Source organism: Phaethon aethereus (genome assembly GCF_964289735.1).
Source record: "Phaethon aethereus genome assembly, chromosome: 1".
NCBI lineage: Eukaryota > Metazoa > Chordata > Aves > Phaethontiformes > Phaethontidae > Phaethon > Phaethon aethereus.
Window position 1 is genome coordinate 135,825,671 of NC_138575.1, and position 27,503 is coordinate 135,853,173.

At 43.6% G+C, this 27,503-nt stretch overlaps 1 protein-coding gene across 1 annotated transcript; it reads right to left on the minus strand.

Annotated features, from left to right (window-relative positions):
- Positions 1–879: 879 nt before the first annotated feature.
- Positions 880–25,686, minus strand: GRPR (gastrin releasing peptide receptor; the record flags this gene model as incomplete). Its single annotated transcript, XM_082002223.1, has 3 exons — positions 880–1,272; positions 5,574–5,925; positions 25,268–25,686. The coding sequence occupies 3 exons, from the start codon at positions 25,684–25,686 to the stop codon at positions 880–882; spliced, it is 1,164 nt and encodes a 387-aa protein (XP_081858349.1).
- Positions 25,687–27,503: the final 1,817 nt, after the last annotated feature.

Genomic DNA, 27,503 nt, shown 5'->3' on the forward strand with positions numbered 1-27,503 from the left:
AAAGCATTCCTGCATGAAAAATAGCTGTGTTTCATTTTCTGTTCGTTGTCTGACCTTAGCCAAACCCAACTAAAATTTTGTGGTACCCTTTAGGTGATGAAACATTCCCTATCTCACACCTTGAAGACAGGAAAATCAAAATAGTAATGCTTTGAAAATGCCCTGCTGACTCCTCCACAACATGGCAAAAGCTCACACATTTAAAAACTGTAAACATATTCCAACTCATATTTATTCACATTACTGCTTTCACATTAATATGGTGCAAGATACTGCTTATTTCAGATGGGGCCACCGACATGCCCCAGTAAACTCTTGATATCTTTTATAACATGAATTAATACTGTACTGAGAACATTAATAAATACTTTAAAAGTCTGTAAATGACCTACACTGAACTCCTTTGTAAAAATATTTACCTTATTTAAATGTATTTATTTTGGTGTCAAAAAATATTATACCATGAACTGCTGGATGAAACCGTTTTGACAAGTTTTGTGCACCTGGTATGGTCTTTATCACTGCTGTAAGTCTGCCCGAGTTCAGTATTGAGCAGAAAGTGATGAAGAACCTGCAGAGCCAAACTAGATTTGGTCTTAAGGTGTTCACTTTGCTCTCACTAAAAGCACCAGGTCTTGAAGCAATGCAGGGCTTCCCAGTGAGCTCCTGTGGGCCGGTGCTCAATGATCTGCTCAGTCCGGATGCCTCAGTCCAGGACGAAATGTTGAACGCTTGAAGCTCCTCTGAGTTCTCCGAGCACATCAGACTTCCTCGCACGCATGTGTGCACACATGTGTGTGTGTGCTACTCACCATCCCCGTGGAGCAAAGCCAAGCAACCGTGCTAAGTACATGATGCGGCAGTGCCTGACTGTGCCCTTTAGACATAGCCTTCGTGGCAGCCGTGGTTGCCATTGATAAGGCTGAAGGTGGCCAGGGTATGGTTGGTGCTCTTGAGGGAGGTCATTCGTGTGGTGCTCCTGGCCATGCTCTGGGACCGGATGAGGAGGCGAGCTCTGCAGCAGAACAGCTGGTTGTTGAACTGTTTTCGGAAGCTCTTGCTGAGCAAGTAGAGAGCAAATGGGTTGACACATGAGTTAGTGAATGCCAGGATCCGAGCGCAGATGCTGGCGATGAAATGCAGCACTGAGGTGTCCACCTCTGAGTAGTGGTAGGACCGGTATAAATAGATGATGTGAGTGGGAAGCCAGCAGAAGGCAAAGAGGCACACGAAGACCAGTACTGTCCTGGCCAAACGCTTACGGGACTCAATCTGGAAGACAAAAGAGAAATGCAGATTAGCAGCTATCCCTAGCTTAGATGAGTAGCTATTTTTCCCGGTGCTGCAGCTTTGGGGCTAGCCTGTGGCTGGTGGCAGGGCCAGAGCAGGGCAACCCAGACCACAGCTGAACATAGAGTCAAGAACCCTCCTTGCCTCTCCTCAAATCTCTTCCCCCTAAAACCAAATAATTCTGAAAATTTATTACATAAGGAAGTAGTCTTTCCTGTTTAGTGATAAAACTCCAATGGCTTCTCATTCTGTAAAAACCCAGCTCAGTCGACAAAAGTGCAAACACCTACATTAGTTATCCCCATATAATAGATATGTTCTTATGTAATTTATATATATTAACTTATTATTATTACTATTATTATTAATTATGGGGTAGGGGCCTCGGGTATTTCACAGAGCTCAGAGGCAGGACTTGCTGCCTTGGGGCCGTGTGGTATATGTACACAAAAGTGCTGCCAACAGCTCACAGGTTTCAGAGACCAAGTGCAGCACTCAGAGGCTGAAGGAGACCGAAAAACTGAGAGAGGAAATTCTGTTCTTGGAGAAACACGGAGGCGGCAGCAGCGAGGTGGACCCTTCAGCTGAAAGGCCTGAGGCCACAATGAGAACGAAGATATAGGTGGTGAATAGGTGGATGACCACTTCTCCTAACACAATTTGAGCTTTGTCAGGGAAAGGTGTTTTTACAATGTCAGCTAGCACACAGTATAACCTTCACGCAGACAAGCCACACTTTTGTTTTGCTTTCATGTACAGACTTGGAGGCAACCCAAAGGCATTGCTCAACCGAGGGCAGCTGAGGTAAACTGTACCTTGTCTTTTGTCCACCAGTGCTGCACACTACGATAACAATGCCACTGAAAAACATATCTTTATTCCTAACGAACACAAGAGCCGTGACAGAGGTCACCCAAAAGGAGAGGACAGACAGACTTGCCCAGAAAGACCTGCTAAAATACACTGGTCCCTGGGAGAGGTTGCGCAGCCAGAGGTTTGCAGGCTTGGAAAGTGTAACACCATTGACTTTTTAGGGCTTCGTAATGTTCTCCTCTCTGGTAATCCCTGCACCTCTTCCCATACAATTCTGGGGAATTTGTTGCATCCTGCTCCCTGTATTTGAGCAGGACCTGAATGACCTGAAACTGCCCCTAACCCAGGCCCCGCTGCCTGCCCTAGTGTGGCCACGGTGCCTGGTCGGGCTTCCGGGACACTTCCCCACCCTCACTCCCCTTCCAAGCTGCACAGGTACCTCGGAAGCTGAGCAGCTCACACCAGCTGATCTTTCCTCAGGACAGCTGCAAGCAGGCTTCTGTAGGCAGAAAAGACCTGACAAGCCCATTTTGACTTTATTTTGTGCCCCTTTAACAGCACCAACTGAAAACCAGCCATTGAGCTTAGGAAGGATTGACATGTACCAGATGATAATGTCTGCAGAGAGTGGGCTGAAAATTAAATCTTTTGAGAAATGGCGCTCCTTGGCAAAACCATATATTCTTTTAAAATGTATCCTTAATTTGATATAGGGCTATTGCAGCCACATCTGCACTATAAAGAAAGGAAGCAACACAATAAAGAAATCGATACCAGTTATAAAATCATAGAATCGTAGAATCACAGAATTGTTTAGGTTGGAAAAGACCGTTAAGGTGGTTGAATCCAATCACAAACCTAGCGCCACCAAGTCCACTACTAAACCATGTCCCTAAGCACCACATCTACATGTCTTTTAAATACCTCCAGGGACAGTGATTCAACCATTTCCCTGGACAGCCTGTTCCAATGCTTGACAACACCTTCAGTGAAGAAAGTTTTCCTAATATCCAGTCTAAACCTCCCCTGGTGCAACTTGTGGCCATTTCCTCTTGTCATAGAATCATAGAACTGTTTGAATTGGAAGGGACCTTTAAAGTCCCTCTAGTCCAACCCCCTGCAGTGAGCAGGGACATCTTCAACTAGATCAAGTTGCTCAGAGCCCCGTCCAACCTGACCTGCAATGTTTCCAGGGATGGGGCATCTACCACCTCTCTGGGCAACATGTGCCAGTGTTCCACCAGCCTTATTTTGAAAAATTTCTTCCTTAGATCTAGTCTAAATCTACCCTCTTTTAGTTGAAAACCATTATCGTGTGTCCTATTGCTTGTTAGTTGGGAGAACAGACCAAGCCCCACCTCGCTACAGCCTCCCTTCAGGCAGTTGTAGAGAGCAATAAGGTCTCCCCTCAACCTCCTCTTCTCCAGGCTAAACAACCCCAGTTCCCTCAGCTGCTCCTCAAATCAGGCTCCTCTCAGATGGAGACCTATAACTCCTGAATGTGCTGCAGGATGGGAATGATGGACTGATGGTGCTAGACTGCAACCTGGCCTTTTGCTTTCTTTAGAACCATCTTCCCAAAACCAGAGGGGGAAAATGTTTCTTTTACTACCCACTCATTGTCACTAATCAAAACAGTCATTGAATCAGCAGAAAAATGGCCTTCAGGGAGAAAGATTTATGCACGTTCAAAAGGGGAAAAGGATGTGGATTTTGGGGATTACTATCATTTAACAGGCAGAAAACACAGCTTTCCAGCCCTGCTGTTTCACCTTAGCATCTGATGGCTGTGCGAGATGATTGTGTTAGGTCACCCTGAGGTGGAGATGTCAGCTGGATGCAATTATATGGACATTTGTTCAGCTGAAGAATGGCTTGTGTCAGTTTAGCTCAGGTTGAAGCACACCTCAGTTGAAAAGAAGAGGTAAAGTAAATAAGGTAAATATGTCAAGGTAAATAAGTTGTTTAGAAACAAGTTACCCTGCTGGTGCTTTCTTACTCGGACAACCTAAGGCTCAGACGCATTCAGATTTAAGCACTGACCTGAAATACTCAGTTGCTCATGCAGAATTTGGATTCTCCCCTGGAGATTATTCTTTTTCTCTCCAGTTGCTTATAAAAGGATCGGTCAAGAGGAAACAGTCTCCAGTTGAAAGACTGGAGTTAGGCTGGCCTAATCCTGGCTAAGTCCCCTCACTTTCTTCAGGACTCGCATGTTTTCAGCCACACCTTTTCAACCAGAGCATGAAACTCACTTGAAATACATGGGTCTCAGCTAAGCCAAGCCAACTGTGAGCTCTGCAGTAGGATGGCTTGGGGAGTTTTATAAAAAAACCACTCAAGAGTGACAGTAACAGAAGTAGCTCTGCTTTCAAGGGTACAAAGGGAAGATTAAGAGACTATTATTCTGGAGGAAATGGCCTACTTATATAAATCAAAGACTGTCTTAAGGTGAAACCTGAGGTTACCAGCTATTGGACCAGAAGGTGATTGACCAATATGACTTACTAAAGGGCAAATAAAAGGTGGACAGGTTATTCTGTCCAACACCACTCCCTCTGGAGACAATAGAAAAAGCGGCATTTGTAGAAGGAGAATTATAATGACCAAAGGGTTTAAGGGAAGAAGCCAGGACTTTCTTTTTCTCTTGAGACTTCACACTGCAAGGATCAACACCACCCACAAGATATATCACTTCAGTGCATCTGTGAGGACACCACACCATCCTGCTCTGTCCTCCTTCCTGGGGACCCTGTGCCGAACACTGGAGAACACTCCTCTGGTCTCCACTCCTCCAGTCCCTCTCCAGCCTCTGCTGATTTCTCAACACGGCACAGCACCAGCAGACGACAGCTGGAGCCATGGTGAGCGCAGGAGGCAACGATGCTCTCACGGAGCAGCTGTGTGCCTCCCGCCCTGACCGACCGGTACTCCTGGCGGGCCCTTGCAGAAGGGGCTTCCCCCACCTCCAGTCCCCCTTTGCTGTGTCCCATTTGTTTTATAGTCCAGAGGACCGAGTTACAGAGCAGGCATTTCCCTTGGCTTGAAGAGGGATGGCTTCGCGGAGCAAGGCTTTACCCAAGGTCCTCTCTCTGACAAAACAACTTTGAGAAGTTTTAATTTTCTGCTGCGTCACCCCTCAGCTTCAATCTCCAAACACTGTCCCCAGCTCTGCCTCTTTCCCTGCATCCTAGTCAATACCTTCCCAGGCTTTGGCATAGGTCTCCTGCTGTGTTTGCCATGGTAACCACCCTGCCAAAGTCTCTGAACTTAGAAACAGGAGAAGATGCTTTAACTGTTTAGCGCTGTGCTATGGCTTGTGTCAACCATTTTAATTCTTTTAGCCCACTTAACCTATGAAAATTAGCACAACAGATGCAGCCTGTCCCAGTGTAAATTTCCCTGTATGCACACTCTTTACTCCCAGATTCACAGGGAATGTGGATTTTTGAAGAAAGTCAAGTCTCTACCTGTTTCCTGACATGCACGTTTCCTTCCACGGGGATGTTGTAAGCGCTCCGGATCAAATTCTTAGCAATGAAATAATAATATACTGAAATGACAGACAGGGGAATGATATAGAAGATGAGAAATGATGCCATTGAGTGAATTTTGGGATGCAGCCCATCAGAATGTGGGTAAGGAGCACAGCTGATGAAGGTTTTATTAGCCCCTTTGTCATGGAAAGGGTGCAGATCTGAAAACACTGCTTCAGGGATGGCAAGCAACATGGACACAATCCAGATTATAGCAGCTCTCACACAGATCTTCATCAGTGCATGGGATGCTTGTATCTCCATCGGCCTTACTATAGCTTTATACCTAAAAAATAAAAAAGAAAGAAAGAATTTGTTGACCTCAACACTCAGGCATTGTATTCTTGTTCATCCCTTCCTTTTAGAAGAAACACCCAAACAAAATCCTTCTTTATTCAAGACTCTGATTTTTTTTCTGGTGTTTTAAATAGATTTCTCATTTTAAACCAGAGCCACCTGTCGTGGGTCCATTCAGTTTCATGTGTATTGATTCTGAGTTCATTTAATTTGTAATTGACCCAAAAAAGCACAGTGCTGCCTGTCATTAATATGTATGTGTCCAAATAGCATTAAGATAGGAAGGGTAATCATAGACTTCTCTTCAAAAGCATACAGCAGTTTACACCCCTTCACAGAACAGACTTGAAGGAAACTGGATGGAGGTTTTGTCACACATTTCATTTTGAGCTGTGAGTACGCTGGCCTCCTGCAAGACAAATCTTATGTTTTCTCAAGATACAAAGAGCATGTTGCCCATTTTAATTGCTGTTTGGTGTTGTAGCTGGCAATTAACAGTTGTCCATAACTCAGTGCACTCAGGTTAAGTAGCCAGAGCTGCTAACTGAAGAAGAAAAACAAACTATTGCTTGTTATGATAGATATATATATAAAACTTTTTTTGACTTGCAATTTTGTCTTTCATGATTTCAGCCTTTCAGAAAGTTGTACTTTAGAACCCAAGAAAGTGAAAAAAGCAAACTTATTTGAACCTGATGTGTGTAATGAGAGGACCGGAAAACTGAAGGACTTCATACCTGCTGGAGCCCTGCTCTGGAAGGAGTGTACACTCCAAGTAAATCATGATTCACATATTCATTTAAGGAACATAGTAGAAGGAAAAATATCATTAGGAAGGAATATCTACAGGTTTCATAATTTATTATTTAGGGTCATTATCATAACAATTACAACCTATTGGATGTTTTTTCCAGGATATACCTCACACTGCCCATGGCCCATTTGGTCCCTTGGTCACTGTCAGCTCCTTGGGGACTGATGGGTGCCTGGGTCCTAGGCTGTCCCAGCCCACTTTTGGCATGGCAGAGTACATCCCCATGTGGCTGTTCCAGAGTCCATTTCTAAGCTCCTACCAGGATCCTGGCTCTTTCAGCCAGCCAAATTGGGCACTGGGGCAGGAGCAGAAGTAGCAAGCATAACACCCTGCCTGAGACCGGGCAGCACACATCAGGGTCCATCTGCCTGGCAGCCCAAACCAGGGGCACTTCATGTACACGATTCATTCCCCATATACTATAGCCTGCATTATCCTAAAGCTCAGCATTTTAGAGAGGAGTCTTCAGTCCTGCACTGTTTTAACTGGGTAATTGCTTTATTTGCAAGATAAGCACACATTCAACTTCTAGTTACAAGCAATACCCTGTTCAGCGTGCCTATCCTTTCCCTCTATGTATGTATATATAGAATCATAGAATGGTTTGGGTTGGAAAGGACCTTAAAGATCATCTAGTTCCAACACCCCTGCCAAGGGCAGGGACACCTTCCACTAGACCAGGTTGCTCAAAGCTCCATCCAACCTGGCCTTGAACACTTCCAGGGATGAGGCATCCACAACTTCTCTGGGCAACCTGTGCCAGTGCCTCACCATCCTCATAATGAAGAATTTCTTCCTTCTGTCTAGTCTAAATCTACCCTCTTTCAGTTTAAAGCCATTACCCCTTGTCCTATCACTACATGTCCTTGTAAAAAGTCCCTCTCCAGCTTTCTTATAGGCCCCCCTACTGGAAGGCTGCAAGAAGGGCTCCCCAGAGCTTTCTCTTCTCCAGGCTGAACAACCTCAACTCTTTCAGCCTTTCTTCATAGGAGAGGTGCTCCAGCCCTCTGATCATCTTCGTGGCCCTCCTCTGGACTCACTCCAACAGGTCCATGTCTTTCTTATGATGGAGGCACCAGAGCTGGACAGAGGACTCCAGGTGAGGTCTCACCAGAGCGCAGTAGAGGTGCAGAATCACCTCCCTCGACCTGCTGGCCATGCTTCTTTGGATGCAGCACAAGATACAGTTGGCCTTCTGGGCTGTGAGTGTTCATTACCAGCTCATGGCCAGCTTTTCATCCGCCAGTACCCCCAAGTCCTTCTCGGCAGGGCTGCTCTCAATCCATTCTCTGCCCAGTCTGTACTGATACTGGGGGTTGCCCCGACCCATGTGCAGGACCTTGCACTTGTTCTTGCTGAACTTCATGTGTGCACATCTCTGTGTGTGTATTTTATATTCATGCACATATATTTATATCCATATATTTTATACATATACATGTATACATAAGTACATACATACTTACATTTATATTTATTTATATTTATTTTTATAAAGACTGTATGTGGACATGTCATCATTTGCAGATGTTTCTTCATACAATCCCACAGATGTCTTGTGTAGATTTTTTTTTTCTTTAATGGACTGCGAACACCTTGTTCAATAGTCTTCTGTTTAACCACTTACTCTCCAAGCTCTCCAGCTCCCCTTTATTCCAGCTATACAGCTGCAGCAGCCAGACACAGTATTTTTCAGGCTTGCTTAGCACCTCTTTAACTTGAATTCTGAAGCTGGGGATTAAGTGGTGTCATACTACAAAGGACAATCTTCCAGTGCAAGATCATCATCTCAGGTGAAGAAAATCACAGCACTTAAACAAATACGGTGTTACGGCTATTGCAGTAATAAAATGGAAGAGATAGGCAGATTTATAGTCTGATTCACCAGTTACAGATTATTGACGGAAACACTAACTGAACATCTTCAGTAAACCCTAAGGAAGATAAATGCAAAAGGAAATTAATTACTTATCAAGATATTAATAAATTTAGTTAACTCAAAGGTATTTCAGCAGGTGCTTACTGTACATTTATCAACATGGCATGTTAGCTTAATTATTTCAGGGATTTTCTTACATAATATAGCCAGCTGGGAGAATATTTTCCGGTACTAATTTCCAGTAACATGAATAAATTGAAGAATACAGAGAAAGAGAGATTCAGTTTTATTTTTATTAACATTAATAGAAAAGGCAGAGTCAGAAAATGAATCAAGTTATTAGTACATTTTAATTAGAGATGACATTTCCAAACAATATAATTTTGAAAGAACATAATTAGAAATAGCTTAGAATGCTGACACCGATTATTAGGCATTTAGTTTATTTTTTAAAGCCTGCTACAGCAGATATAAAAGAAGATCTGAAAGTTGGCTTGCTTACAAGGGGCTCAGTGTAGACCAAAATTATGAAGTTGAAAGCACAAAAAGACAAAACAGAAAAAACAAAGCTAGAAAATAGGTTTTGAAAATGTAAGTTCTCAGATACAGGAACACAGGTAGACAGTTTCTTAAGAGCCCGACAACTGAGTCAAATTATTTTGCTGACTATCTGCATGACTTCTTTGATGGTGGGATAATTTATTCTGAAATACTCAGTATTCTATGTTACCCTCTGAGTATTAACGCTTAATTGATCAGTATTGATCTGGTGGCTGTCTCTATGTCCAGACACCTTGCGATGCGTCGGTGGGTCTCTCCCCAGCTTGAGTCTCAGCAGCTCTACTCTCCCACACCAGCTTGGGTCCAGGATAGCACTGCAGGGGCTGCTCTGTGTAAGGGCAGGGGGGGGACACGCACGAGCGATTGGACCCCCCAGGCTAGGGCTGGGAGGGCACTGGAAGATGTGTCGTGGTCGGTGCTCAGGAGATGAAAAAAATGCACCTCCTGGTTGGTTTCTGAGTGGGGCTCAGAAACTCCTTCACTCCTTTACTTCTCTACACCACTTTCCTGATAGGGTCAACCTTGTATTTTACAATTTGTTTGACATTTCTTAAGTACTTCAGCAAGGTAGGCTGGATTTGAGCAGCAGCTGGTCTGGTTTTTCAGCATCTGTATTTCCAGCTTGTGTGTCAAACATTATTTCAAGCTTTCCACAGCTTTGTCCTCTGCAACTTCTTTTTCACTGAGTTAGCCTGAGGCACATAACTTTTACATATCTAACATCCAACATTTGAATAATACAATCCACTTTGAAGCAGATGATGAGTATGCCCATATACCTCAGTGGAGCCGTGGACCAAGGTGGCAAGTCGAGTGAACCTTCATGCAAAGGTCTTACAACAGCGTTACTTTCAGCCCATGCAGTAACAGAGACTCTGAGGCCACCATTGCATGCTGAGCTCATCTGCAGTAGATCCAGACATGGCCCTGGAATTATCACCTTTGCTTGCTCTCACATTCAGTCTCTCTAATTATTGTTTGATACCACTTATTTTTCAGCTGAACTCCTTTCCTGACCCTCTTTTAAAGAAATTTTTGAAAAAAGATTTAAAAGGAGAGGTATGATTCGTGCCCTGCAACAAAGGCCAAAAGATAAAAAGAAGAATATGCTTTCTGAAGATTCAGTTGAATCAAAAACGATACAGTCGAGAACTTGTGTCAGCTTCAATCTCTCTCCAGTTGTCAAACGGCCCATATGAAAATGACTGGGTTGTGGATGTGATAGGAAATATGAAAGAGATGTTGACCTTTACTACTGCTCAGTCTTTGGGCTTCTTTGTTCCCACTACACTTGTGAAGCAGCAATCTGCCTCGTGCACAGCAGCTACCAATGACCTTCTGGCAGGATGGATGTCAGTGATCTCTGTGTCTCGCAGCCTCGTTCAAAGAAGCCCACACAAAGAAATTACACATGGGTTTATCTTAAGTGCAGTTAATACAATCACAATTCATGATGCAGTGTAAGGATTCACCCCATAGGGCAATCCTCCCCTCCATCAGCCACGGTGACTCCAGTGCCATTCTTCTTCTCCCCCGGGTCAGTGTCCAGGCCTCCAAGAGAAGCCTAGTGAGAGGGTTGCTTCAACCCAGAATGCCAGAATTCAATAACATATAAAGCAGGATCACTTCTTAACCTAATCCCCAAAATTCACTGTGGATTGGTAGGAGCCCACAGAGTGTGTGCCTCTCCATTGAATCCTGGAAAATGTCTTATACGTCTCTTAGGATCTCTATCGTGCTCATTGAATAATTGTTTGTCACAACCAAAACTACTGAAATGACCATAAACAACTAAAATGTGACAAACACAAGGGTTTTCTGGGGTAAATACTTTTCCCACAGGGGTTAATATGCCAGAGAAACTGGAAAACTGTGTCATTATCCTTGTATTAACAAAAATGTAACTAACTATCGATAACACCACCTAATGCACCCTAAAACTTTGACTATGCAAACATTGGTTAATAACCTACACTTAGCCCCAAAGCTGGAACTTCAAATATAAACACAGAAGTAGCTTTGTAATTAAAAAGACAGTTACAGATATACTCTCCAAAGACACAGATCAAAATAAGCCCCCAAATGGATGACAAAATTTCCTAGATGCAGTTTCTCTGCTAGTGCAAAATATTTCAGTCGTCTTTGTGCTCCTCAGCTGAGCCAACAAATTACACACCGGCTGAAGTATAAACAGACTTTGCCCTCAAAGCCGTATTGCTTATACATTCCTAAGCATAGAGGTATGAAGGGTTGTAATTTTGCTCTCACACTGGGGAGGAAAGGACCTTATCCGTAAGGCGGCAGGTCCAGTGCATCCCTCATGTTCTTTTACTGTCACCTTCATCTACTTGTGCCTGCTACAACAGCCACAAAAATTCAATTAAAGCAACTAAAGCATGGGAGGAAAATCACATGCTTCCCTTGGATTTTAAATTAATTTAGCTCCATATGTCTCACTGTCTGTTTTTCTTTTTTTTAGGGAGGTAACTTTATGTTGTATAGGGAAGCTGGTGTTGTAGGCAGCCTTAGCTTGCTTTCCTCTTTTATGTTTGCTTTGTATTAACATCCTTCCCCATTGCCTTATGTCAGCAATTAAAGCTAATATAGATGGCCCATAAAACAGCCCTCGTTTTGTATCCGGTAGGTACAGGCTGCGAAAAAAGAGACAAGCTTTCTAAAGCTGGGAGATAGCACCTTCTGCAGTGTCTTTACAAGTGCTAGGTCACCAGATCTTAATTTCAATTAGAATAATTTGTGTCCTCTGTAATAACTGCAATTGCTGCCAGTGGCAATGGGAAAGAAACATCCCTCACTCAGGGCAGCGAAGGCGGCTGGTCGCATGGGTAGGTAGCTATCAGAGATGTTCCTGGTGACTGCATATGACAGCAAGGATTGCATAGCAGCTATGTGTTGGCCACTACATCCCTCTCATCTATTGAATCTGACTTAATATGAGGCACTAAGTTGCTTTCATAATGCTTTCTTTCTTACTTTTTTCAGCAGTAGGAGTGTAGCAGGAGAAAATGGCTGAAGGAGTCTCTGCCACAGACTACTGCCCTTTTTTATCACAGTCCTTCCAAGCATGCCTATCTTCCTGCAGCTGAACCTCATGCTAACACGAAATCTAAGAAGAGAAGAAAAATCCTCCTCGTCCTTCCTACAGGAAAATGGGACACTGCCCCTCCAAAACAAGTTTACAGGAGTACTTAAGCTTCAAGGAAAGCTTCCTCCAAATAGTATCATCCATTACTATGTCCTGCAGTGTTTGCATAAGAAGATTCTGGGCCCCACTCCTGAATTTGTACAATGGTTTAAAAAAAAAAAAAGAGTACATTAAAACCTGTTCAAACAAAATTTCAGAAGGCTTGCCCTCCTTTCCTTCATTACCAACCCCACTGTTTAGGCTGCATCAGGCTGGAGGAAAGATTTGCCATATATCCGCTTACTGTTTTTTCTCTGAAGTGGGAAATCCACTTACAAACTTGTGAATCTGTTTAAACTGAGCTCTATTTTGAGATGTTAGGCTACTGTGAACCTGAAACTTAAATAAAAAAGCAGGAATTAGTTGGAATGGACTGATGTAGTACAAAAATAGTCATGTAAATTGCTGTGAAGTGAAAATGCTGACTTCTTCCGAGCTCTAGAAAACTAGCTCCTGAAATTATCACAAATTCCTACTGTAACGATGAAAGAACTGCCTCTCAGTCAGCACGGCCCCATATTTCTTCTGTTCCCACCTGTGACCAAAAGAGGGAGAAAAGATGTGCAATTCACAGTTCCTCTGAGCCCCAGTCATCTGTTCCCAGTTGTAACCTTGACACAAGCACATTGATCTGGTCTTGGCCCATGAATAGACTGAACAAAAATCTTCTCATTAATATTTTGTAGTTATGTTCTACTAGTATCACATTATTGGTTTTGCCCACATAATATGAAGGACTGGCTCAATTACCATGCAAAAAAGCCCCAAGCAACAGACAAAAAGTTGATGTTATGCAAAAATGGCATAAATGAAGCACATGGAGCCTTGTTGAGTGTGAAGTTCCACTTGGAAAGCAGAGACAAAGTATTACTAAATATCTGAAGAAATTTATGAAAAATGCAATGCCCCAAACTTTCTTTATTGTTTCCACCATGAATATTATGAATATTTATAGCTCTGAAGACAAATAATTTAATAAATCCCCAAAATTGCTAGACTGTCTAACCCATCAACACACTCTGACAATCTATTCTGGATCTATCTTCTTTCCTCATACTTAGTTAAGATTATCATTATTATGCACGATTCTTGGGTGAACATCTGTTATTAAAATCTTCCATAAATTGCATATGGGCACAAAGACATCTCTAATAGGCTAGTCCTACATACACTGGCAGGTACTGCCTACTTTGTCTCTCATTTTTATTAATAAACATTTAAATGAAAAGAAAAAGGAGGCATTGATGGAAGTGGCATAGTTCTCACTTTTTGAATGGTGTGTTCAAATTTCAGTATGTATGCCTGCATACTGCTACAGCATCCTGGAATCTGGACAAATGGGAATTTCAGTCCAGGAATGACTAAGGCCAAAATTGAGACCATTGAACTGCACTACAGATTAGGAAAGGAGAACTTAAATAGTAACTGTTTGATAGTGAAAATGCTATTCCTATTCACGAGCATCTAGAACGTAAGATATTTCAGAAATTAATTATGTATATGGAAAAGAATGGATGTAAAGGTTACTGCAGGAAATAGTGGGAGTCCCATGGATGATGCTTTCCTTATTAGAAAGGCCACCTTTGCACCCAGGATATTTATTCCCTGTAGGTGATCTTTAGCCAAGTCTCTGAATGAAACCCTGAACCCAAGTCAAAGATTTCAATGGGGTCAGCCTCTCAGTTTGTTATAGTCCTTGCAAATGAATGTGACACCTGCTGTCTGAAGGAGAGGTGGGACCCATTCATTTAAAAACATCCTTCGACTTCAAAACCAGTGAGTTCCCACACACAGCCAATGCCCCAGCTCCTCAGCACCAGCTAATCACTATGCACATTTCTATGTGCTTGGTGCCCAGTACAGTCAGAGGGATCTGCCTGCTCATGCCACGTGGCACCAGATGACATGCGTGCATCTGGAGTGGAGCTGGGAAGGCTGGTGCTGGCACCCGGGCTACCAGGCATGGGAAGGAGCAAGCCCCAGTGATGCTTTCCATTCCGGGCTTTGCTGTCTCAGCCCAAGCGTGCAGGGTTGTCAACAGCACGGGACTGGGGGCTCAGCGTGCCTGAGGATTGAACTCTTACCAGGGCAACTAAAGCTGGAGCCTCAGATGTGGACCCCTCATCTCACTAGAGAATCAGCTTTATTCCTCCTGAAAGCACCACCTTTGGTGCATAAAACCAGTATCACTGGGTAATCTAAACACGTGGCATGATTGCATGATATCTCACAGAGCCAGTTATAGAAATTCATTGGAGTTTCTAAAAATGGCAGTTTCTCAACCCAAAAAGTCCTGCCTGTGATGTGCAATAAATCAATATTGTTCCTTGTTCTGACAGAGGAAGAAGAGTTCATCATTGACCTAAAAATTAGCAGTTCCTTAAGCTATAGCAGCCATGGTGTGCTTACCTTAGTTTTGTGGAAAGAGAATAAAAAGAGACATATGTGTATATATGGAACTTTAGAGAAGCAGGTTTCCTAAAGTTAAAAGCAGCTGTCAGATCAACTGACTGGGAATACAAACGTAAAGGGAGCAATGCTAACTACACATTAGTAGCTGTTGTGGCAGGCAGATAAACACCACACAGCTATTTTCTCGCTCCCCCTGCAGCAGAATGGGGGAGAGAACTGGAAAAAAGGTAAAACATGTGGGTTGAGATAAAGACAATTTAGTAAGACAGAAAAAGAAAGGAAAATAATAATAATAAAAGAATATATAAAACAAAGTGATGCACAATGCAATTGCTCACCACCTGCTGACTGATGCCAAGCCAGTACCTGAGCAGGAGCCGCTGCCCCCCTGGCCCACTCCCTCCAGTTTTATTGTTCAGCATGACGTCGTATGGTATGGAATATCCCTTTGGCCAGCTGGGGTCAGCTGTCCTGGTTGTGTCCCCTCCCAAAGTCTTGTGCCCCTCAGCCTCATTGCTGGCAGGGTAGTTATGAGAAACTAATTTCTTGACTTACTGTAAGCACTGCTCAGCAACAACTAAAACATCAGTGTGTTATCAACATTATTCTCATCCTAAATTGAAAACACAGCACTATACCACCTGCTAGGAAGAAAATTAACTCTATCCCAACCGAAACCAGGACAGTAGCTGACCCCCGGCTTCCTCACTTTTCTCCCCGACCTTGCCCTTAAGAAAACTGTGCAGGGCAAAAGGCTGCTTTGAATAAGAGAAGATGAGGAGGCATGCTAAAACCTCAAAGAAATAATTAAAAAAATAAATATACAACAGATGGGAAAAAAAAGTAAATGACAGCAAATATCAGAGTTTAATAACGTCGGTGACTGATAAGGAAAGCTGGAGGAGCCAACAAAATATCAAAGGTCGTTGTGTAACAGACAAACATGCATTTTTAAATATATCAGGCACAAAAAAACCCCAGTGTCAGGCATACACATAAATGGTGAAGATATGGACAATGATGGAAAACAATGACTAGATATTTGTCTTCAAGACTACATATGGAGGAGGTATCTATACCATGTGTGCAGTGCTATAGATGTAGCAGAAAACTCGTCAGCTGTATTAAAGATGTGAGCCAACATCTGGTAACACAAACTGCTTTCACACCAGCAGGCCTGAATAATTTACACCTAGGAATATTAAAGGAACCAGCTGAGGAACAACCGGTGTTAGTTTTTTTATAAATCTTGAAAAAGTGGAGAAATTCCCAAGAAGTGGAGAACTGGCTCCAAAGTTATGAAGTTCAGAAAGCTGGAAGGTGTGACTGAGAAAACTGCAAGTTTCTGCATTGCCCAAGGCCAGTTGTAGATGGAACAATGGAGAGCTTAATCTTACTAACAGATGATAATTAATATGTCTGTCTTGTTTAGTGCATGGCAGATTAGTTGTTTGGTTTTTTTATATTGTCACAGCATCATAGGTGATGTAAAAAGGGTGTGGGCCATGCTGGCATACAAGGGAGGTGCAGCCTGCATGGGCACGTTGGCACGGGTGACCGAGCATGTAGATATGCACATGCGTGTGCTGGTGCTCGCACGGTCCTCCGTCCCCTATCCATGCCCATGCAATCCCTGCCCCTCCCCCATGGGACAAGGGTTAAAAATTAGCAGTCCTGGCCTGAGAGGTGAAGCCGTGCTAGATGGGGACCCCAAGAGCCATGGCCTCCCCAGCCCATCCCCAAACATGCTGGTAAAAAGGCAGCAGTGTGTGGAGCCATTTCTAGCCTGGGTCCTTGAAATCTGCTCTAGCTGCAGTGTTATTTATTGCAGCATATATCAGCTGCCTTGAGCAGGTTATAAAACCTTTGCTGGGAAAGTTTGCAGATGACACAGTGGCTGACCAGACTGTAAAAATATTGTAGAGTCATTAGGATAAATGGCCATAGTCTAACAGAAGCCATTTTAAATGTAAAAGTGTATATCTAGGACCCAAATGATCAGATTATGCCCAAAAATTTGGGATCTTTCAAGTAAAGAGACCAAGAAAAGACATTAAAATGTCTCTTCTGCACCTGACAAAATGAGATATCCTGTGCCATTCTCACTGTGTCATGGCTTTAGTGTAATCAGTACCTGAGCTAATATAAAGCTAAGTCAGTTATATGATGCTTAAGTCCTTTCCATAGCTTCAGTAAACACAGGTGTCATAAGAGACCATCACCTCCATATGACCTTCCAGCAGTATGTTGGGGCTCAATAATCTAGTGCTATCCTTGATTGCTCTTGTCGTAGAGTCACAGAATAGTTTGGGTCAGAGAGGACCTTTAAAGACCATCTAGCCCAACCCCCCTGCCACAGGCAGAGACATCTCTCACTAGATCAGGTTGCTCAAAGCCTGCCCCCAGTGATGGGGCATCCACAACTTCCCTGGGCAACCTGTGCCAGTGTCTCAACACCCTCATCGTGAAAAATTTCTGTCTTATATCTAGTCTAAATCTACCCTCTTCTAGTTTAAAACCATTACCTCTTGTCCTATTGCCACAGCCCTGCAAATAACTCTGTTCTCATCTTTCTTATGAGCCCCCTTTAAGTACTAGAAGGCTGCAGTAAGGTCTCCCTGAAGCCTTGTCTCCTCCAGCCTGAACAATCCCAACTCTCTCAGCCTTTCAGTTGTGCTATTACTTAGATTATTATGCCGTGGTTAGAGATCAGACAAATTTTGATTTGAAATATGATATAATTTCTAAGCAGTGAGGACAACAGGATGCCAGACACATGAAGGGGACAGGGTGATATGTGCACCTTTAGTCTGAATACTCAGAAAATTGCCTAGTGTCACTGAAAAGATCTGTTTTAATCCAAATGGTATGAGATACTCAGCAACCTCCATGCACAGGTCAGGGCAAGAAGAGCCACTGAACTGAATGGCTAGCACAGTCAGTGCTAGCCCTGTGTCTGCATCTCTGGCTCTCCTAGGTCATTCCACTGTCTCTGACTAAATCTCATGCTTCAGGGCTGTCTGCAGATGTGAAGAAATGGTTTTTCCTCTCTGGGTGTCATGGTACTGTTTTCCATCCCACCTTCCCATGGAGCTGCAGAGACTGGCCATAGCCGGAGGGCAGTCAAGGACAGGATGGGCAGAGCTCCGACAACAGTTCTCCCTTTGATGCTCCACAGTCTTCTGCACTCTGGTTAAACTGGTCACTAGTCTGGTGTCGGGAAGGGAATTTCCTGCAAAGGACTTCAGCTTTCTGCCTTTCCCTATGGCATAGGAATTGTCTGGCTGCTAGGATGCCTTTTGGTGCCTCACCACTGTGAGGGGCCCAGCACTGCACTTGGTTTCTGCCCCAGGGCACAGGCTGGTCTTCTGGATGCTGAAATCTCCTGCTCCGCCTGAGCTTGTACGCAGCAGGCTGGGGGCGGGGAATCAAAGAGCCTGCTACGGGAAGGATCTCGGACAGGATCTCATGGCCCATGGTGTCGTACGTGGCATGGGGTGAGGTGGGCACATGGGGGCAGAACTGGTGAGAAAAAAGGCAAGGGGACTTGGCAGGATTAGTGCTGGAGTCTCTTTTCAAAATCAAAATAAAACAGGTTATTGCAAGAACTGTCTGTGAGCAAAGCAGCTACTGGATGTTTCACTGCATATACACGACAGGCTGTGCTTGCTTCTCCCTTTTCAGCTCAACTCCCTTCTACTCTTTTTGGCCAGGCTATCGTCCGCATCTGAACACCAAGTATGAATGCCTGAGCCGATGGGACCTTGTGGGCTTGTCTCTCTGCAGCGATGCTGATGTCCCAGCCCGCCACATTCAATCGGACACACAGCTGGCAAATTCTCCATGGCCAATTGCTCTCCTTACTAACGATGTGTGCCGCACCTCGTACCGTGAGACCATGACAACGGATTGGGGGTTTTAGGTTTTACTGAAATGTAAACAATAGGTAATCCAACTTTTCTTCCTTTTGATTGCTTAAATATTGACAGTGTCCAGCACATTATCACTGACTCTAACCTCAAATTTGTGCAGCGGTCCCACTGATTTAAATGGGAACTCTAATGTTCCTGGTTATAGAAGTGCATCTATTGTGTTTTGGCCATCTGCTCCAGATAATCAAGATATTCAGAAAGTTTGTGTTGTTTCATCTGTTTCTCTTGGTGCAGACAGGTGCTGGGGCTGAGGAAATGAGAGCTAAAACGAGGGGTGTTAAGAGTGTTTATATTATATTGACACAGTGTCCAGCAGCACAGGATCCAAGACTCTGTGCAGTGGCTGAAAGAGATAAGTGTATCTCTCTCTGCACGTAGCCTGTGCCATCAGCATCGGAAGAGCAGTGGCACGGACAATGTGCCAGTGGCAAGTGTTGAGAAGGGGCTGCCCAGTGCTTTAGTGGGAAGGAAGGCTTTGGGCTGAGGTCCAAAGCCCCTCTGTTTTTCTCCCCTGGCTTGGAAGCACCAATGTTCTGGCTAAGGTCATGTCAAGTGGATCCAAAACGCACATGTGGGGGTATTATTCTGCCAACTTGCATTGACCAGGTTAGGGGTGGTCTTGATAGATCAGAGAGTGGCTTTCTCTGCCATCCTTTCAAAACCTTCCTGAGGCTGCACAGCAAATTCCCCCAAAATAGTGCCTTAGTGACCTGAAGAGATTTCATAAATGCTGTGACTAGACTGCCCAGAATAAATTCAAAACCACTATGGACCTGACACTTTACAACTGATGGTATTAAAAAAAAAAGTATCACAAAAAAAAGTAAATCAACTGAATGGAAATCTGGTTTGCCTTTCCATAGCTTTGTTTTAGGGTGATACACTTCCCTTAATCCTCTTGTGGAGACACAATCCAGTGACTGTAAAATAAAACAAATGAACTGACATGTAGATATTACTCCTCCTTTGATATAGTACATAATATTAATAGGAGGGGCTGGTGACATCCAAATCACAGAAGAGATGGGTCTACTAAACAAAATTTTTGCATATTTAAAAGCATCTTTCTAGAAATTCTAGATTGATTTCTTTCCTTCCACCGCTGTGCTTTTGGGAGAGAGAGTTATTTAAAGTTTTTTATTTCTTAGATAAACAAACTGTGATGTGAGTTCAGAGGAACATCAGAAGCTGTGGCTGTGACCCACTCCAAGGGACCCAGCACAGCTGGAAGCACTGCAGCATCCCTGCATCCATCCCTACATCCAAGCACAGAGGTCAACATTTCTGAAGCTAATGTCCTCATTTCAGGTCCCCCACACAACTGCAATTCCTGCTGTCTGCAGCTGGTCTTACCAAGGTAAGCCACCAAACCTCACTTGGAATGTTACCCCGTGTGTCCCACTACACCGTCACTCCCTTCCACCACAGGCCATCAGGCAGCTCTGGCTGGCAGGCACTGCTGCAGTTTTCTAGCACTAAAATCCAGATAATCCAAGGTGCTTAAAGCAAAGATGCTCCTTGTAAACTCCAGTGACACTTTATGCTTATTCTGCTGTGTGCTTGTGAAAACAGCATTAATTCAGGAAGGTTTCACTGCACGAGCACCAGGGCATTTTGATTTTTTACAATGTCAGCAAAACAGTGGGGAAGTATGATCAGTGCTTGACAGCTTGGGTAATTCAAATGCAAATGTATAAACCCTGTCAGTCATGGGAGAAACAGTCAATTAAATAAAGACATCTCCCATGACAAGGGCAATTAAATGGGCTGCTTTTCCTCTTACTGTGCAAAGATTTTCCTTAATTTCCTGTCACTTGCTGAGCCAGCTTTGGCTTTTCTGCTGGGACTGGCAGCCCAGGTGTCACCGCTCCCACAGGCGCCTCTGTACCCCTTCCCCTTGCACCGAGGAGGAGGAGGGCAGGCTGGCGGGCAAACTCAAACTCCCTCTTTATGGGAATGAGCTGAGCAGTAGCTGAAGAAATCTGCTGCCTTGACAGAGCAGAACAGCAGGGCAGACAGATGTCCTTCCCCTGCCAACCTCATTTGCAGTCCTTCTAAAACACACAAACACGCATACACGCACATCGACTGCTTGCTTCCTTGCTCTTGTATACTCAGCCCTGGCGCCTTATCACTCATGGAGGGTGGCTGTAAGCACACCACAGGCCTCTCCTGGCCACTCTGCAAATTTACCAAGCTCGCGGGAAAACAGGTCTCGGCGGCAGCTCCCACTGCTCCTGCAAATGCAGCTAGACAGACACAAGCTCCCCGCAGCCAGCGGAGCAGTCCCACGGAAAATCCATTTCTAATATCGTTAGCTCTCTCTTGCCCTTTCTCGCACAGTCTCTCAAATAATTTAACTTTAGCCTGGTCTGATCTCATGATTGTTCACGGAGCCAGCCTAAGCACCCGGGGATCCTTTGGCTATGCCCTACCTAACCAAACCTGTGCGGGCACGCTCACCTGCGTCCACGTGCACGCAGAGCACCTTGCAGGCTGGGAGGCTCCCGCTGCAGGGAAAGCTGAGATCAGCAGTTTGTCCCTCTCTTTCTCCTTGAGAAAAATTTGCAAGTGAGCCGTCAATCCTCTGGACAACCGCTGGGTCTTGGCGGGTCAAACCACTGAACAGCTTTAGGTGCTCTGTGGTGGAGGTTGGCACTCAGCTGAGCGTTTGCAGTCACCAGGAAATGATAGATCCGGTATTATTAACCCTGCCTCACACATAGGAAAGTGGAAATGGAAGGAATAAAAGTATACCTCAGGAAGGTACACCCTTGTGCCCATAACGTGGGCTGTGCAAAAGTCTATTAAAACTGGGCCAATTGTCTTCAGAAGGTGATCCAAAGCAACCAAGGTGCGACTGAGGTCACTTGGCTTGTTCAGCTTGGAGGGTTGAAGGCTGAAGGGTGACCCCATCGCAGTCTACAACTTCCTCAAGGGGGAGGTGCTGGTCTCCTCTCTGATGACCAACGACAGGACACAAGGAAATGGAATGAAGCTGTGTCAGGGGAAGCTCAGATAGGACATTAGGAAAAGGTTCTTCACTGAGAGGGTGGTCAGTCACTGGAACAGGGTCCCCAGGGAAGAGGTCACAGCACCAAGCCTGTCAGAGTTCAGGGAGCATCTGGACAATGCTTTTAGTCATATGGTTTAGTGTTAGGTAGTCCTGCGAGGAGCAGGGAGTTGGACTTGATGATCCTTATGTGTTTCTTCCAACTTGAGATATTCTATAAGATGGTTTGTATCATTGTTGTAACATGTAGCATACGTGCTTTACTGCTCTCTCACATACTGTATCTGCCCATCACACCTACCCACTGCCTTTCATCTTGTGTTTTGATGGCCACCTCTTTGGAAACGACCCTGTTGTATCACACTGCAATGCTCTTCTTTACACAGCATATTTCTGCATCCAGAGATGCCGAGTCTCTCTAGGCATCACCACAATACCTTCAGTAATGCCAGCGGTTGTTCCCACTTGCTTCTTCCAATGGAAGGACACTGGAACTGAGGGGATTTTATTATTATTTTTTGCAGAAGATCAATTATAGACAAAATGTCTGTGATGCACTAAGTCTCCCTTTCCTTGGAGACAGTGCCATGTGATGCTATTTACAGCAGATGGTTTAGGAGGTTTTTCCTTCCCATGGTCCATGGCTTTGATTCATGAGAACAGGGACATTAACATGCCTCATGTGAGCATCTCAGGTAGGGTTCACTTCACTGAACATTAGCCATCTCAAATATGGGCATCTAATCTGTGCTAGACAGCAAGGCTTCCTCTACACCCAAGGCGGGAGATAGATATCCTTGACACAGTGATTTATCCTGTCTCGTCTGGAAGCATCTCTCTCCATGGACTAGTGAACACCTTGCCGACTATCCTGGAGTGGCTTCTGACCTCAGACAGCAAAAGCCAAATTAGATAAGCCGTGCCTGAGCAGTGTTACCTGCTGGACTCCTGAGTCCTCCTGTTACCCTGCTCTCACCACTATGTCCCTGTCTTCTGCAGGTGTTTCCATGCAGGGCTGAGCTGCTGCTCAATCCTTGTGCAACACCACGTCTGACCTCTGAAATGGTCGTCTATGAAACCACCCCAGGTGCCAGGCTTAGCACGCCCCTGACCCAAGGGCCACAGCATGGTATTGGCCTGCCAGTCCCTTCACAGACCCAGGCAGGCATCACCACGCTGTTCACAGTCAACTCACATCTTGGAAGCTTTCCCTGCACATTTTAAGTTCATTTTCCTGATGATTCTGGCATGATTAATAATGGGTCCTAGAGTTCATGGTGACAATTTTTGGAAAACAAAGACAGACTATAACAGGCTGTGAGCTGAAAAAATATAGACTGTGTTATTTTGTAAAGAATTATCCCAGCACTGTTGATAATATACCGAAACAGTAAACATAATAGATAAGGACCATTTGTGGTTAGGTGCACGGCATTTAAAATCCATAGATCTAATAAAGGTGAAAGTTTTGTTACTATCTCCTTCTGCAGTGGACAAGAGATGCATTAGAAGAGAGTAAAATGAACCCTTGGATATGGGAACATAAAGCCTTCTCCCACAGGCATGCCTGTCTCCCTTACAGCCAGTGGCACTTTGGGACATGGTTTAGTGGGCATGGTCACGTTGGGCTGATGGTTGGACTTGATGATCCTAAAGGTCTTTTCCAACCTTAATGATTCTATGATTCTAAGTGGCATCGGAAAGTGTGGTAACATTTGATTACCAGTGCAGCACAATGGTTAACAGGGTCCAGATAAAGCTGAAGTTGAGAATTTAAAGTCACCAAACCCCAAGCTTGCCACAGCTGCTGTTTTCTGTTCTGTTCACTCACCTCAGGCAAAAAATGCTATTGAAGTGCTGCTCAGTAAAAGCATTTGCAATGTTTACTTTGTGGCACATGATCAGATAACAACAAATCTCTCTAGCAATTGTCTTTATGACGCATTTTTCTTTTCCTGACATTCTTTAAAACAACTTACATTACAGCTTTGGAAAGATGAGCTTCCTGGAGAAATACTTATTGTTTTCCTAACATTTTCTTTTTCAGGCAGGAGGTGTCCAGCCACCACATGAAACTCAGTAGTGAAAGTGTGAAAGTGTAGGTGGTCCTTTACTAGAGGATTTGTGCACTTTTCCCATTTTCCCAACACTTCTAGAGCAAATTGCTTGAAGAATTTTGTCTATATATAGGCCTATTTGTCATCTGCTATTGGGGCAGACAGTGCTATTTTTATACTAACACCCACATGGAGGAGTTAATAAATATATTGATCATTCTGTCTCTGAAACACTATGGAGTCATCTGCTTTCATTGAGACCACATACTGCATATTGAAATGTGTGTATTAACTACCTTGAACGCTGAACAGAAATAGTCTGACATTTTAAAGTAGGAGGTTAGGAGGAGAGACACAGAGTGACATGCAAGGGACTACCTAAAGCAAACTTAGTTTCACTTCTTTGTGACCAAGAAATACAATCCCCAGGTCTTTTTTTAAGCAAAACCAAAACTTAAATTTTTCTCTTTGAAAATCTTAGTGCTTCGGTAAGATTTTATAACTTTATCATGGTGATAATGTATTTCTTAATCTCTTACTGAAGCATCCAAATTAAAAAAAAATATCCTGGTGTCTCTGATGTACACAGGAGTTTCTGTAGAAGCCAACAGTCTAATAATTACTTAAAACCTTTCCAGAAAGGTAGGCTTCATCCTTCCAAATAACATCCAAATTAAAATGTCTTTTGCATTTAAATCTGAATGTTCTGAGACAGTTCTCCAAAGCCTCAAAGAAATCTAAAATAGAGCTGGCTTATTAGAAGCATATAATTTGTTAAAGTCAAACTGTTTTCACGTATTCTAAAATAGCATAGCTATTACATATTATTTTTACCAAACGTTATTGGAAGAGAAAGTTTTCAAACCAACAGCATGAATCAGTTTTGATTGGATAAGGCGTAAACGATTTAATCAAGGGAAATATACTGGCTATAGTGAACCGAGCTGCCTGGCTTCAGGCATCCACATTTGAATATTTGGAACATATTTCATGAAATATTGCCTCACATGTAATTAGCCTTAAGGAAGCAAGCACTAGAAAGAATTGATTCTAACTGCACTTTAAATTGCTGCTGCAGTGCCTTCACACTATACTTCATGAAATATAGATCAATTATCATTTTGGCAAATATGAACATGCTATCTTTCAACAGAGCTTCATTAATCGTATTTTCTCTCCCTGGTCTTTTGCTTGATCTGCTCTTGTTTTCCTTTTAATTAAGCTAGACTATTAGCTAAACTGCACAAACATTTAGTTTAGCCTAGAAAAAATATCCTGTGTTCAGTCTACACCCTCCTCAAGTTTTGAGCTCATAACCAACCAGAAACTAACTGAAGTTGTTCTTTTCCCCTCATTAGGTTAAAAATATACTTGTTACCAGAAAATATGCATTCATAATCTTGCATTTTTTGGAGTTGCAATTGTGCAGACTTTTTTCCAAGGCTACAGCAGCCAGCTTACCTGTCAGCTGAGAGAGCAGTGAGAGTAAAGACTGACACCCCTACAGAAGTGAGCTGTATGAAGGGGATAAGTTTGCATCCAGTTCTGCCGAACAGCCACTCATCAGCCAGGTACCTGCTGGCATCCACGGGCACACAAGTCACTAGAAGCAGCAGGTCTCCCAGAGCCAAGCTGGAGATGAACAAATTAGGGACATTTCTCATGGATTTCACGGTACAGAAGATCTTAATCAAAGTGATATTGCCAATAAGGCCTATCAAAATGATGATCCCATAGATGGTAGGGATGGCATAGAGGAACGCCGGGTAGAACCAGTCGTCACCAAGGAGGGAGAGGTTTGCACTCTGGTTGACAGAGATGTTATAGAGAATGAAGTTATCTGTTTCTAGGTCTAGCAGAAAGCACTCTCCAGATGCCATTGTCCTACTTTGCTCTTCTCAGAAGACAACTTTCTTTTTTGAATATCGTCAAATAAAATATCCTGCTTTAATTTTGCTGCTGCTTGCTGGCTTTAAACATTCAGAAGAGCTTAAAAGTCATATCACTTTGTGAAAATCATATCACTTTCTGACACATCTTGAAAATTAACAAACCAAAAAGCAACTGCACATTGCTTAGCAGTACTGTGTCCATAAGCTGAAAGGAGACATCTTTTAGCACAGTTTGAATCCTGAAACTTGCCTTTTCCTCGTTGACTTGTCTCACTGTTAGGTATTCCTCAGCTCTGGAAGGCCATTTATCAAATTCAAAGACCAGTAAGTGGGAGGCACTTTCAAAATCAAGGCTTGTTAAAGTCCCGGCTTCAGATCTGCCGAGTAGAACTGAGCCCGAAACAAGGGAATTACAAAAAGCAAGAACTTTTGGTAGCTGCTGTCGCGCTGCATTGCCAATCCCTCCCGGCTTTCAGCACCTGCAACTCGCCAGCTGGATTTAACGTAAGGAAAAAGCAGGGCTCCGCTGACGGCTCGGATCCTATAGGCAGGGTCTCCTGGACGTCAGTTCTTCCCCTGCTTCCCACGATGAGAGCAGGCTTGCTTGAATGACTGCGGTAATTCCGGGGAGTGCTAGCCACCTGCCGGACAATCTAGTCACTGCCTGGGTAGAAATGGGGGAAAAAACACCAAAATCACGGTTAACTCTTTAGATGGGGGGCGGGGGGGAAGGGGGGGGGGGAGAAAAACAAACCTGCTCATTTATAGCTCTTGAGATGAGGTCCACCACTTTGCCAGAAAAAAAAAGAGAACACACAAAAAAAATTAGTTTATTTATTTCATTTATTTCAAATCATGGGATCAGAAAAGCAATTGCACCTTCCTAAATAAGAGCACACGTACTTTGTTTGCACTCCGGTATTCAATTGTTCCAATGAAAGAGAATGAAGGCAAATTCATCCCCCAGGTCAAATGAACTGAATAAAGCCAATTAAGATAAAATCAACGTCATAGTTAAGGTAGGCAAATGAGTATTAACACAGTGCACCTGCAGTTAACCAGGGAAGCCTGAACTCTGTGCATTTTTTGTTAATGTTCTAATCTAGAGGTAACAATAACATGGGATAAAGTTTATCGTTCTATGCGATCATTTCTATTTATGAGGTACCTATCATACTGGCATCTATAGGTAATACATGTTTACATGCAGCAGAGAGAAACTTGCTTGGTTTAAAAACAGTCTGAAAATGCTCTTTCTTAGAGCTTAACTAAGATATAACTACTACTTATGCCTTACTGCTTTATAACAGATTGGCTATTTATGATTATATACAAGGAGTTTCCGGACTGTGGAGAAATACAGTTAATTTGGAAACCAGCCTGCAGAATTAAATGAAGCTGTCATTTACATTTCCCCTTGCAAATACTCATTTTTACAGGCAAAAGAATATATTACTGACTGCTAGAATTACTTGGAAGTGAGGGGGCAGAAGATTCAAATCAGACATTAAAGCATGATCACTGGTTTCTAGATAAACAAAGCATTTCAGGACATGATCTGGAAAATCTCCAGGTGCTCAGGGGCCATGTCCCAGGGTGGTATTCTGAGCGGGAGACTTCAGTAGCTGTTTTTCTGCCTCATTCTTGTGACCCGGGTCAGTGTTTTCAGCTGCTTTGCTGCTGTTCACTCTAAGTCAACAAAGGACTTATGTGTACCCTTAACTTTAAGTAGGGCTCCTTGCATTTTTTTTTCAAGCCAAACACCCATGAGAGTGTTGTGCTGAGAGTTTTAGGGATCAAGAGAA